Source organism: Pan troglodytes, chromosome 4, assembly GCF_028858775.2.
Source record: "Pan troglodytes isolate AG18354 chromosome 4, NHGRI_mPanTro3-v2.0_pri, whole genome shotgun sequence".
In the NCBI taxonomy this organism is placed as follows: Eukaryota; Metazoa; Chordata; class Mammalia; order Primates; family Hominidae; genus Pan; species Pan troglodytes.
This window is the reverse complement of record NC_072402.2, coordinates 20,550,367-20,564,891: the sequence shown is the minus strand read 5'-3', so window position 1 is coordinate 20,564,891 and position 14,525 is coordinate 20,550,367. Positions and strand designations below refer to the sequence as shown.

The 14,525-nt window shown below is 39.5% G+C and overlaps 2 protein-coding genes across 4 annotated transcripts in view; one reads left to right on the top strand and one right to left on the bottom strand.

Moving 5' to 3' along the window:
- SKIC3 (SKI3 subunit of superkiller complex) overlaps window positions 1-2,312 on the bottom strand; it is a 97,612-nt gene extending 95,300 nt beyond the window's left edge. The window contains exon 1 of one of the 2 annotated variants that reach the window (XM_016952993.3): window positions 2,225-2,312. The gene's annotated coding sequence lies outside the window, so the exon portion shown is untranslated. The remainder of the gene's footprint in view (window positions 1-2,224) is intronic. The other variant, XM_063811106.1, reaches the window with a different exon arrangement.
- A 68-nt stretch (window positions 2,313-2,380) lies between these two features.
- The window catches only part of ARSK (arylsulfatase family member K), a 50,000-nt gene continuing 37,855 nt past the window's right edge, over window positions 2,381-14,525 (top strand). The window contains exons 1-3 of one of the 2 annotated variants that reach the window (XM_016952996.3): window positions 2,444-2,693; window positions 3,630-3,941; window positions 13,286-13,415. In XM_016952996.3, the coding sequence (XP_016808485.2) occupies window positions 13,346-13,415 (70 nt within the window). In that variant the 5' untranslated portion in view covers window positions 2,444-2,693; window positions 3,630-3,941; window positions 13,286-13,345. Of the gene's footprint in view, window positions 2,694-3,629; window positions 3,942-13,285; window positions 13,416-14,525 lie in introns of both variants that reach the window. The other variant, XM_517649.7, reaches the window with a different exon arrangement.

Here is a 14,525-nt window from a genome sequence, read left to right as displayed (position 1 = left end):
AGTAGGCAGTGAGGCAAATGGTTACATTCTCTTGAGTACCTTTTCTGATAGCATAGAATTACTGATTAGCAAAAATGTTGTACGTTCACAAAAGAGTAATCAAAACAATGAGGAAACCTGAAATTATGAGAACTAGCTGAAGAAACTGGGGACTAGGAAAAATAAATAAATGGTGGCGAGGGAGTTGGGGGAAGGACTGTTGAAAGGAGAGATTATCCATGTAAAAGTGAAGAAAAATGCACTAATGAATGGTTAAAAATAGAGGAAGATTAACTTCAACTTAAAATAGGAACTTTTAATGAGACCTATATAAATGTGGAATGAAGTACTCAATGGAAGTGTTTCCCATCACTGGAGATGAAAAAGCACAGGCTGGACAATCCACTCAGCAGGAATGTTTTAGGATAAACTGAATGTCAGATGGGAAGTAGGACTAGAAGCCTCTTAGATTCTTCCAGCACAACGTCTCTAAGGCTCTAAAATATCTGTCTTGCTCCAAATCACTGCAGCACCTGCTCCTATTGACACTGCCAAGGGGAGAAAGAAAAGATGTATTCTTGTAAGCCTGTCATCAGAGTACATGTCCTGTGGAAACAAGGCTGTAGAGAGCAAGCACAGTTTATGGAATCAGACACAAAATTACATATAACTTTTATGAATTTAAATGTCAGTCAATATTGTCACTATGGTAGAAAATACGTTCTACATTCCAAATTAACTCAAAACAAATTTGTTTTTATGAGAGAGCCCACTTGTATTACCTTCCGTGCTGTATTATTATTTCATGTATGCTTGGTTTTGCTTCCCTGAAATCTAAACTCATGTAAACTGAGACTATTGTTTAGGGTTTTTTTTTTGTTTTTTTTTTTTTGAGATGGAATTTTGCTCTTGTTGCCCAGGCGGAGTGCAAACGTGCGATCTCAGCTCACTGCAACCTCCACCTCCTGGGTTCAAGTGATTCTCCTGCCTCAGCCTCCCTAGTAGCTGGGATTACAGGCGCCCGCCACCACGCCCAGTATTTTGTGTATTTTTCGTAGAGACGGGGTTTCACCATGCTGGCCAGGCTGGTCTCGAACTCCTGACCTTCGGTGATCCGCCCGTCTCGGCCTCCCAAAGTGCTGGGATTACAGGCGTGAGCCACCGCGCCCAACACTGTTTACGTTTTTGCATGCTCCCGCGGATCTTTATCATGCTGCTTGAGTAACAATTCTGCTACACTAACAGATAAACTAACTGCAGACAGAGCATTTAGTGAGTTACGGCACAGACTCTTCAATTTTCAGTCGTGCTCTGACTGGCTCCCTGTGTAAACTCAGGCCAGTCATTTAACCTCTCTAAGCCTGTTTTCCTATCTGCAATATGGTGAAAGTGAGGATTATAGAAAATATTCCATATAAAAGTACGTGGCATGCAGCAGATGCTCAGTAAATGCTTAGTATAACGCTCAGCACCTAAGTGCCATGTGAGTATTAAATAAACAAATCTGTTCCTTACTACAATTATCTTAGACAAAAAAAAACTGCCAGACATTAGTATTCAGTTGACTTAAGTAGTATAACTCCTCTTTTAACTGTCAGAATATTAAAACTACTAGTGTGATGTGCAAATTATATACCCGAAACTAGATACAGAAATTGGAATTTGACTTTGGGACAGAAATCTGCTTCTTCCAGAACTCTCCAAAGGACTTCAACAGTCAAAAGAGACCGGTTTTTATTCTGCAGCAAAACAATGATATTCTGAACCTACGTCAACTAACTGAACATGTCACACAGCCCATTTCCCCCTCCAGTTTCGCTTATCTCCTTTGCTCTCTGAAGGCAAGGAACAGCTATGCTTTCCCCTGCCTACAGCCTGAAACTTCTTACTAGGCCCCGCTCCTCGCCCCATGGGAGCACAGTAAATCCTGACTGCACGGGGTAAGAGAAGCAATAAGATGAGACAGGCTAGAGATTTCCCTGGGAAGGTATTCGGGGGGGTCTAAGGCATTCACGGCGCACCTGAGGCGGTCCACCCAGAGGCCCCACAAGGCACCGCCCTATTCAACTTAAGTGACAGCCGCGCCGCCACCTCATCGCCGCCCAGTTCACGCTCTCGCCGAACACTCAGCCACGCTTGCGCGGCCCAAAATGAACAGCCCCGGCCCCGATCCTTTCTTTCTCTAAGTACCATTTCAATCGCCTTTAGGATCCCTTGTGCAAAACCGACAGAAATCCGAACCCACCTGGGGCAGATGCTCCTCTTCTACAAACGCCGAGGCTGCAATGAGAGCGCATGCGCCTTGCCCAGGACTCATTCACGTGACTGGAAGTGGCTGGGTTCTGATTTGCTCGGTATTTGATTAAAAGGTCTTAACGTGGGTAAAAGCGGGGATTTCTCTGTTGCGCATGTGCGCGCTCTCCGCCTGATAGGAGTTGTAGTTCTGCGGGTGAAGCTCGGCGTTACTATCAAGCAACCAAACTGCAAGCTTTGGGAGTTGTTCGCTGTCCCTGCCCTGCTCTGCTAGGGAGAGAACGCCAGAGGGAGGCGGCTGGCCCGGCGGCAGGCTCTCAGAACCGCTACCGGCGATGCTACTGCTGTGGGTGTCGGTGGTCGCATCCTTAGCGCTGGCGGTACTGGCCCCCGGAGCAGGGGAGCAGAGGCGGGGAGCAGCCAAAGCGCCCAATGTGGTGCTGGTCGTGAGCGACTCCTTCGTAAGTACCGCGAGGCAGGGGAGGGGCGCCCCGCTAGGGATCGGCGACCTCACCGCCGCCGCCTGTGCTGCAGGCTTTGGGGAGCAGAACCTGAGACATTTTCAAACACCTTTTACCCCGATGCAAAGAAAGAAATACATTTTATGTGAGGCCCCGTGTACTCACACGTACACCACATACCTATGCAAACATGTAAAACAATCGTGAAACACTGAAAACATCTTTGCAGATTTTTTTTTTAATACTGACCTCGATTCGCTAAATTATTTTACCACGACTAATGAACTTTCAGTCCATACCCCCGTTTGGTTTAATTGTGTGGTAAAATAACATTCTGCATCTCCATAAAAGCGTGTTAGCTTTCCAAAAGTCATTTTCCAGTTCACCTCAAGTTTGCAGGAATTCATGTTTGGGTGAGAAGTGAAGAAAGTTTATTTTTATTACCCAGGTCTGTGATAATCCTGTTAGTGCTGATTCAAATGGAATCATTGGTATAACTTGATTCACTCCCCCGTATTCCAGAGAAATTGTGTGTATGTGTGTGTGTTGGTAATGTGGCTGAATCCCAAACTTAAACAGTTTTTGAAACTTTCCCAAGCCAAAGGTGCTACTGTCAACCTTACGCGATGCTTTTAGGATGATCCATATTTTAAAAAGTGCTGCTTAGACAATTGTTTGGTTATTAATTGTAATATTAGTTTATTATCACTCGGTGTTACTGTGGTCACACAGATGTTGGTGTTAAGCATATCTGGCACTAAAGAGTGTTTGTAATCATATGTTGTATTTCCTTTCTCGTAGATTCCTGATGATTAAAATTACGTAGTCTGGATGTGCCCATGGGATTTTTTGAAAATATTACTTAAAGTTATCTTTGTGATTTAAACTTAGAGAATGGGCAGTACTGGAAATTGACTAGATGGCATTTTATTACAGAGTGCTCTTGTAATCAAAGGCAAATGAAGGAAGCAGGATTGTGCAGAGGAGAAGCTGAATTTTGTTGCCATCTTATGAATGACAGTTCTCAAACTAGTATGGTGCTTCAGAGCTGCTTTCCAGTAGGAGTGAGGAGAACAGACCTTTCCACCTGCATGTTGGATGGCCACTGGTTGTGGGCTGCTCCTAGAATGGGGCATGATGTTGGGCAAAGTAGCTGTCTTCAGCAGAGGCAATTGTTCATTCCTAAAAGGGAATCCGAATGTGGATCACAACATCCCAGAAACTTCCAAAGATGACTGAGATATATAGGTTTGTTATTTTTTTTTAGTGTAGTATGAATGCATAGATTTTTCTATATTTGTGCTTAAATTTTTTGCATTCACGGCCGGGCGCGGTGGCTCACGCCTGTAATCCCAACACTTTGGGAGGCCGAGGTGGGCGGATCACGAGGTCAAGAGATCAAGACCATCCTGGCTAACACGGTGAAACCCCGTCTCTACTAAAAATACAAAAAAATTAGCCGGGCGTGGTTTCGGGCGCCTGTAGTCCCAGCTACTCGGGAGGCTGAAGCAGGAGAATGGCGTGAACCTGGGAGGCGGAGCTTGCAGTGACCTGAGATCGCACCACTGCACTCCAGCCTGGGCGACAGAGCGAGAGTCCGTCTCGAAAAAAAATAAAAATAAAAATAAAAAAATTTTTAAAAAATAAAAAAAAAATTTGCATTCACATACTTGTTAATATTCAAACTGTCCTATCTTTGGCCAGTGGAAGCCCCTTCAGGTGGTTCTGAGTCCTTTTGACCCATCCCCATTAGTATTTGACAGCTTGCTTTAACAGAGTTCCATGTCCACAATACATATTTCCTGTCCCATCTTGTATTTAGAGACCACAGTCTGAGTGTTAGGGTGTTCATTGCATCTAGACCTTTCCAGTGGACAAATCTAGAAAGTATATATATTTTAGAATGAGAAAAATAAATTGTGAGATCATACTGATACTTTCCATTCAAATTTAAAATTACAAGTTTATTCTTTGATTTTTATACTTATATCTTTTTTGTTTTATGCCAAATATTTTGGTCTAAATGCATTAATGCAATTACTTATTTGCTTTATCCAAACATATAATATGTATATATCAATGTGTTTGAAAATAAGACTGTAATATTACTAGAAATAATGCTAGTCCTGAGTGCAGCTTACAGTTTCTTTGAAGTTTTTGTTTTAGGTATATTCAACTGTATAGTAAAAATGTTGGTCTTTAAACTTAAAATAATTCCTCTCTCTATGATTATACCAGTTTGGTATGCTGTTAGATTCTTGACACTGTGATTTATCATTTCTAAAACTCTGCAGGCTAAGATAGAGCAGTTAAGCTGGATAATAATTGTAGGAAGAAAATAGCAAATTGGTTTTACTTTCAGGATAACAACGCAAGAGCTTTGTAGATCAACTCCCAAGAAAACAAGCAAACCAAATGAAAACTCTTTTTTAAACTATACATTAAAACTATTAAATATTTGAAACACTTAAAGTGTCTGGAAACTGTCCTAAGGTCATACACCAAATGAAGAAACATTTATTCAAGAAAATCTATGAAAACTTGGTAAGAATAGCAAGAAGGGTCTGTGGCAGTGAACTATAGTTTTGACAGAGGTTTCACTCAGGTGGGTGTGGCCAAGAAGATAGGACTACTCCCCCGCAGCTCCCAATCACCGGTTATGGTATCTCACCAAAAGGGACAGGCTGTGAGATTTCTCATCTTCTCCTAATCCAAGTTGGAGAGGTTAAATTCCTAATGAATGCAGCTGAGAAGTTGAGGGCTCCCTTACTTCAGTCAGCCCCCACTTACAGGACAGAGGCTTTATGCCAAGTGCGGAAAGTTGAGAATCCTAGGGCCCTAATTGCCCTGGCCCTAGCTCTCTAGTAGGACAGAGGTTCCATACCAGGAGAGACAAGCTGAGAAGACCAAACAAGCTTCTGCAAAGCAAGCAGAATGGAGGAAATAATAAGGATTAGGGCAGAAATTAAAGAAACAGAGGATGGAAAAATAGTAGAGAAAATCAATGAGACCAAAAATTGGTTCTTAGACAAAATCAGCAAAATTGACAAACCTTAGCTATACTGAACAAGAAAAAAGACAAAAGAGCTAGATGACTAAAATCATGAAAGAGAATGGTTACATTATCTTAAGAAATAAAAGAATTACAAGGGAATACTTACATACAACAACTGTATGTCATCAAATTAGATAAATGAAATGGACAAATTGCTAGGAAGGCAGAAACTACTGAAACTGACTCAAGAAGAAATAGGCAATCTGAATAGACCTATAAGAAGTAAAGAGAGTAAACTGGTAACTTTAAAACTACCAACAAAGAAAAGCACAGACCCAAACGGTTTCACTGATAAATTCTACCAAATACTTAAAGAATAATTAATACTAATTCTTCATCTACTCTTCCAAAAATTAGGAGAGAACACTTCCAAACTATAAGACCAGTTTGGCCAGGCGCGGTGGCTCACACCTGTAATCCCAGCACTTTGGGAGACCGAGGTGGGTGGATCACCTGAGATCAGGAGTTCGAGACCAGCCTGGCCAACATGGCGAAACCCTGTCTCTACTAAAAATACAAAAATTAGCCAGGTGTGGTGGCAGGCACCTGTAATCCCAGCTACTCGGGAGGCTGAGGCAGGGAGAATTGCTTGAACCCAGGAGGCAGAGGTTGCAGTGAGCCGAGACGTGCCATTGCACTCCAGCATGGACAAAAGAGCAAGACTCCATCTCAAAAAACAAAAACAAAAAAACAGTCCGTGCCTGATTCCAAAGCCACGCATACATCACAAGGAAAAAAACCCACAGACCAGTATCCCTTAGGAATATAAGAGCAAAGATCCTCAACAAAATGGATTTGGCCCTCCATATTCACAGGTTCTGAATCTGCAGATTCCATCAACCTCAGATAAAAATATATGGTATTTATGGGATGTGGAACTCACAGAACTTGACTTTTTCTGTCCATGGGTTCCACAGGGCTGACTGTGGGACTTGAGCCCGCAAAGATTTGGTATCCTTGGGAGGTCCTGGAAACAATCCCCTGCAGATACCAAGGGACAAATGTACTAGGAAACCAAATTCATTAGTATGTAAGAAGGATTATTCACCGTTACCAAGTGGAATTTGTCCCCAAAATGTACAGTGAGTTTAATATCTGAAAATCAATTAATGTAATACATCATGTTGACTGAATAAAGGACAAAACCCATGAGATCATCTCAATAGATGCAGAAAAAGCATTTGAGAAGATTTGACAATCCTTATGCATTCAACTGGCTAGAAATAGAAGGGAACTAAAAGGCATCTACAAAAAAAGCCAGAACTTTACACTGAATGGTTAAAAGAAAAAAAAAATCAGTGTTCTGACTAAGATCAGGAAGAAGACAAGGATGTGTGTTCTCACCACTGCTATACAGCATTGTACGGGGGGTTCTAGCCACAGAATTAGAAAAAAGATTAAATAAAGGCATTCACATTGGAAAGGAAGAAGTAAAAGTATCTGTACTTGCAGTAATCTTGTATGTAGGATTCTACGGCTCCACTACAAAACTATTGAACTAATAAATTAGTAAGGCTGTATACCAGATCAGTGTACAAAAATAAATTGTAGTTTATATACTTAATTGATTAACACACTTATAGTCAAATTAAGAAAACAGTTCCATTTAAAGTAACATCAGAATGGATGAAATACTTAAAATAAATCTAATCAAGGAAATATAGTTCTTATACTCCGAAAACTACAAAACATTGTTGAAAGAAATAAAAGAACATTTAAATAAATGAACAGACATCCCCTTTTCATGGATCAGAAGATTTAATATTGTTAATATAGCAGTACTCACCAAAATGATCTACAGATTCAATTCAATGCCTGTCAAAATCCCTAGAACCTTTTTTTTTTCTGCAGAGATGGAAAAACCCATCCTAAAATTCATATGGTAATTCAAGGGACCCAGAATAGCCAAAAGTAAATCTTGAAATAAAAAGAACAAAGTTGAAAGACATACACCTCCCAATTTTAAAGCTTACATCTTAACTACACCAATCAATGTAGTATGTTATTGGCTTAAGGATAGGTGACATACAGATCAATGGAATAGAATCTAAAGTCCAGAAATAAACTCTCATATTTATAGTAAATTGATTTTTTAACAAGGGTGCCAAGACCATTTAATAGGGAAAGAATGATCTTTTAAACAAATGGTGCTGGAAAAAAAAAAATATGAATGAAGTTGGACCCTGCCTTGCACCATACACACACACACACAAAAACTTTAAGTAAATTGATTGATTAATCAAATGTAAAACTAAAAAACTCTTACAATAAAACATAGGTGTAAGTCTTTGTGATTGTGGATTAGGCAATTAAAAGATGGGCAAAAGATCTTTTTTTTTTCTTTTTTTTTTTTAATGGAGTCTCGCTCTGTCACCCAGGCCGGAGTGCAGTGGCGCAGTCTCGGCTTACTGCAACTTCTGCCTCCCAGGTTCAAGCCATTCTCCTGCCTCAGTCTCCCGAGTAGCTGGGACTACAGGTGCCCGCCACCACACCCAGGTAATTTTTTTATTTATAATTTTAGTAGAGATGGGGTTTCACCGTATTAGCCAGGATGGTCTCGATCTCCTGACCTTGGGATATACCCGCCTAGGCCTCCCAAAGTGCTGAGATTACTGGCATGAGCCACCATGCCCGGCCAAAAGATCTTAATAGACATTTCTTCATAGAAGATATGCAGATGACCAATAAATACATGAAAAGATGCTCAACATCATTAATCATTCGGGAAATGTAAATCAAAACCACAGTGAGACACCAGTTATACCCACTGGGATGGTTATAATGAAAAAGACAATAACTAGAGTTGGCAACAATGTGGAGGAATTGCAACCCATACCCTGCTGGTGGGATCACACACCCATTGGAAATCAGTTTGGCAGTTTCTCGAATGGTTAACCATAGAGTTGCTGTATAATCCAGCAGTTTTACTCCTAGGTGTATATTCAAGGGAAATGAAAATATAAGTCTACACAAAAACTTCTACATGAATGTTCATAGCATTATAATGTTCATTATACATAATGGCCAAACAGTATAAACAACCCAAATGCCCATCAATTGATAAATGGATAAATAAAATTTGGTAATATTATTCAACAATAAAAAATATGGTATATGCTACAATGTAGATGAAACTTAAAAAGATTATGCTAAATGAAAGAAGCTAGTCACAAAGGACCACATATTGTATGATTCCATTCATATGAAATGTCCAGAAAAAGCAAACATGTAGAGCCGGAAAGTAGGTTAGTGGTTGCCTAGGCTTCAGGAAAATAGAGAGTAATGGCTAAAGAGTGCAGAATGTCTTTTGGGGATGATGAAAACATTCTAAAATCGACTATGGTAATGGTTGCACAGCTTTCTGAATACACTAAAAACCATTGAATTGTACACTTTAAATGGATGAGTTGTTTAGTGTGTTAATTATATCTTAATAAACCCATTTTTAAAAGAATAGAAAACAGGCTAGGCACAGTGGCTCACACCTGTAATACCAGCACTTTGGGAAGCCACGGCGAGCAGATCACCTGAGGTCAGAAGTTCAAGACCAGCCTGGCCAACATGGTGAAACCCCATCTCTACTAAGAATACAAAAATTAGCCAGGCATGGTGGTGGGCACCTGCCCAGCTACTCGGGAGGCTGAGTCAGGAGAATCGCTTAAACCTAGAATACAGAGGTTGCAGTGAACCGAGATTGTGCCACTGGACTCCAGCCTTGGTGACAGGGTGAGTCTCTGTCTCAAAAAAAATAAATAAAAATTTAAAAATTAAATAAATAATAGAAAAGAAGCATCTCTGCCTGGGTCTTAAAGGACAGAGGCATCTTCTGCATCCCCACTCCTACTCCTACCTCTACTCCCTGCCACTGCACCTGTATCAGTTTTAGTTTTGCTGAGGTTTCAGGAGTGGCAGGGGAGAGTAGGTACAGGAGTGTTTACTAGAGAGTCTAGTGAGAATCTCATTCAGTCTGATGGACAGATCTGGGAAGAACACTATAAGCAGTCTTGCCATGCTGACATGGCAAATTAAAGTTGCTGTTACATTCTTTTATTAGGATGATTAATTCAAATCTAAACTTCTCTGATTCTGCATGGCCCATAATGATAAGGAACCGAGTACAAGCAATGGTTCAGAAGGAGCAATCAAAATCACAAAATTGTATCTACAAAAAGACTTACCCACCCCAAGGGGGAAAAATGTGTGGACCCATGAGAATTAATTAACAAGAGCAGAATGCAGCAACTAAAGGCAGTTGGTACCATTTCTGTAACTTTTGCAGAAAGCCAATTAATGGGTCATTTTTATTTCTTAAATGCCCAATTTTAGAGTGCTTAATTTGTTTGAACCATAGGAATGGCCTTGAGAAAATTGAAATGGGCTATTAGTAAGTTATAGAAGTTATACCAAAAGCCATTTTTCAAGATTTTCTCTCCCAACTAAATTTGACAGAACTGTGTTTTCACTTATAACTGGCTATCCATTGTAAACCACATTAACATACTATGGAAAACTTACTTTCTCTCTTTTTCATCAGCCAGCTGTGTTAAGATGCCTTTCAGTTCAGAATGAAATATTCTATAGACCGTCTCCCATTGATACCATTATCAGCAGTACTAGTAGTAGCCTAGTTTTTAAATGATTTGTTAGTGTGTAAAAACTACATGAAGTCAAAAACCAAAACTTCTAGAAAATTTTTAAATATTTTCTCTAATAACATTTTGGTCTTCGTTTAGAGTATTATTGATATTTCTGACATTGAGAATATGTATATCATAATTTAAATACTTCCTAGGAACCAAATTTTGTGATTGATATGCTTAATCCAGTTTATTAAGCTTTGCAAAAATACACTGTTGAATTTTGAGCATAAATTTGTCTTCTTTTTTAAATTGAACAAATCTCTGGATTAGAGATTCATTTCATTTCATTCACTGAATATTTGCATACCACTCACTGCCTTATATATATCTCAGACAGCAATCTTAACATAGATCACCTTTCACTGATGGAATCGTTGGGAACTTTCCCACATGAGGGCAGTCGCCCCCTCCCTTTCTGGTTATCTCTGCCACTATATTTCAAAGAGTCCTGCTTTCCAGCCTGCTTTTGATACAGATAATGTCCCTGTACTAGTCATAGAGATGAGTCAAGAAATCACTAACATCGATTTTAATCTGACACATTAGTTATTGATATGCTGCAGTAGTCATTTGCAGTGGTAGTTACACCAGTTTGAACCTAGCCTGCAGGACTTGGAGTCCAAATCCCAATATGTGAATTATATAGCACCTTTAAGACAGTTCTACCTTGTGACCTTCTGCTCCATCCCCCAACCAGGTAAGCCTGGGTTGTCTAGATTCTAGGCAGTGGCCACAAATTGTTATCTCCCCGTGTTCAAAAGATTGTAACCATAAGACATATATACATTTGGAATTTGTGAGGATAAATTTCTGAGAATTTGAATTTAAGGGCTTAAAGAAATTCTCATGAGGGAGGGCTATGCACTTTTTTTTTTTTTTTTTTTTTGAGATGGAGTCTTGCTCTGTCACTCATGCTGGAGTGCAGTGGTGCCATCTCAGCTCACTGCAACCTCTGCTTCCCAGATTCAAGTGATTCTCTTGCCTCAGCCTCCCGAGTAGCTGGGATCACAGGCACCTGCCACCACGCCTAGCTAATTTTTGTATTTTTAGTAGAGACAAGGTTTCACCATGTTGGCCTGACTGGCTTTGAACTCCTGACCTCAGGTGATCTGCCTGCCTCAGCCTCCCAAAGAGCTGGGATTACAGGCATGAGCCACTGTGCCTGGCCACTATGCACTTTTGTCTTTGCCTTTCTAGCTCATCATTGAGGAAATCAGTAGTTATTTCCTTAGCATTCAATGATTACTCCTGCTAGAAGTGGTTATTTATTTTGACATAAGACATGCATAATTTTCCCCATCTTAAAAAAAGAACTGACTTTAATCCCACATTTTCTTCCAGCTAACACACCATTCTCTAACGTCCATCCCGTTTTTCTGTTTTGCTTTGCAAAATTACTTCTCAGAAGAGCTTTTCTTTTTTCCCCCTGCTGCCTGCCTCACTTTCCTGCCTCCCATTCCTTCCCCTTTCCAGTTTAGCTGTTCATCTTTACCACCCATTGAAAGTGCTCCTGTCAGGGTCACCAGCTGTCTCCATACTGCCAATTCCAATGTGCATTTTCTGGCCTCATTTCAGGTGCATTCTCAACACAGCAGATGTTACCTCTTTCTTGGCACACTGTCTTCTCTCAGCTGTCATGGCACTCGGTCTCCTCACATCTTCCTCCCTTGGCCATTCTTTCTCAGTTTCCCATGCTGCTTTCCCTCTTATTTGGGACTCCTTATAGCTTCCTCTAGACCCTTTTTCTTTCCCCTCCTTCTTCTCTCTCCCTGAAAGGTTTTATTTAATCTCACAGTTTTCAAAATCATGAATATGTTAAATGCTCCCAAGTTTTATTTCACCAAGATAGACTTCTCTCAACTCCAGATTCCTATCTGTATCCAACAGCCTACTTTATATCTCTATTTGGGAATCTCAGCTATCTCAAGGATTTAGATATATTCTATATTTTGGGTTGGCTCATGTTCTAAACTGGAATTTATTTATAATTATGTTGAAAACATATAATAGATAGAACTCCAGGACTGGAACATTCTTTTTTCTGTTCTTGCTCTTTACCAACGTGAGTTCTTCAATTCCCAGTTCATCTCCAAAATGCATATCTCCAGCCCAAACATCTCCTAATCTTCAGACTCACTTATCAAGCTGCCTAATTTTTTTTGTAGAAACAGGGTCTCCCTGTGTTGCCCAGGCTGGTCTTGACCTCCTGAGCTCAAGCTATCCTCCCACCTCAGCCTCCCAAAGTGCTGGGATTATAGGCATGAGCCACCACACCCCACCCCAGCTGCCTAATTGATATCACCACTTTCATCTCACAGATATCTCAAACTTTGTATGTCCTTTAAATTCTTTGAATAGCTGGATCCTGTTCATTCTTTAGGTCTCATACATCCCAGAGAAGGCTTCCCTGTCCACACTGTCTAATGTAGGTCTCTCTTGTCCTTCTGTATCTCGGATTTTTTTCAAAGCACACGTCATAATTTGTAATTATTCGTAGTTTATTTGCCAGTATACTTTTTGCCTCTCCCACTAGACTGTAAGCTTCATGGGGCCTAAGACTCTGTTTTATTCACCACTGCATCCTCAGATTTTGCACAGTGACTGGCACATAGTTAAGTATTCAATAAATACTTAGTCAGTTCATCATCCCCCAAAAGAACGTTCCAGGAAGTCCTTTATTTACTGTAGTCAAATGAATCCAAGTGCAACACTGCACTGAATTCTAGCTATTTATGTACCAGATACTGGAAACACCCTCTATACTTGTTTTGTTTTTATCTTTGGAGGATTCTTAAAATCATATTGAAGTCTTCTGCTATTGTAAATTTTATGGTTAAAGAAAATAATTTTCTTCTTTGGTAATGTAATCAATGCTAATTAAATTTCTTTATTTCCAGGATGGAAGGTTAACATTTCATCCAGGAAGTCAGGTAGTGAAACTTCCTTTTATCAACTTTATGAAGACACGTGGGACTTCCTTTCTGAATGCCTACACAAACTCTCCAATTTGTTGCCCATCACGCGCAGGTATGAACATCCTTAATATGAATGGGAGAAAGTGGCTACACACTGAAAATATATTCACAGTTTAAAAGATTATACCTAAAAGTAGAATAGTTAGTTGTATTTGGCCTCAATAAAATTGTTTTAATATAAAAGATGTGCATTTTAAGGTATATACTGGCTATTGGGGTTGTTCAAATTGTATTTTTCAAGAGTAGGAATTTTTATCATTTAGAAAGGTGTCTAGTTCATGTGTTACCATTTTATTTCCTTGTGACTGGGGACTAAGAGTCTTTTGACCATCCAAGAAAATGAGGGAATACTCATATTTCCTAGAAGAGTTCTGTTTCCAGGGAAATTTTTCAGTAACGGTATAGGTAATTGGGAGGACTTCTATGAACATTAGAGTATACCATAAAGTAGTTACAACTTATATTCAGATTTACCTGAATTTTTTCTTATTATTTCAGATTACATACTTTACCTCTTTCTTTCCATCTCAATTCACTTTTATCCCAAGTCAAATTGTTCACTTTTATTATAATAATTTAACAAATAGGCATAGTTTTATTGGCAGAATGTCAGTGACATTAAGCCATGAATAATTAACAAATAGGAAAAAACTGCCATTTTTATAAATTCTATCTATTGTCTGATGGTTGTTTTCCTTTTCCCCTGTCTTCTGGTTTATGTTTGTTGCCTTGGAACCCATAAATGGCACTCAGTGATTTGGTTTGTCTGTAAATGAGATGATTTTCTCTGTGATTTGAGTTATAACTTCTTTCACCTATATTTTCAACACTAACAACTATATTATTACCAGTGATAAAAAGAAACTAAACTATATTGTAAATGATATTTCAATAATGAAGGACCAGGCATATTAAAAAACAGTTTTGTTAACTGTAAAGTAGAATGAGCAGTGGGCTAGGGTGAGACAATGACCTGGATGCTAATCCTCAAGCAAGTCACTCAGTCTTCTTATCTGCAAATTGCTGTGTATACTGTGTACCTCACAGGGTTGTTCTGAGCATCACATTAAATAACGAATGAGAAAGTGGCCAATGAACCCTAGATTTCTCAAAATGTTAGATGTTGTTTTTCCTGGAAGAAGTAAATTTTGAAGAGTAAGCA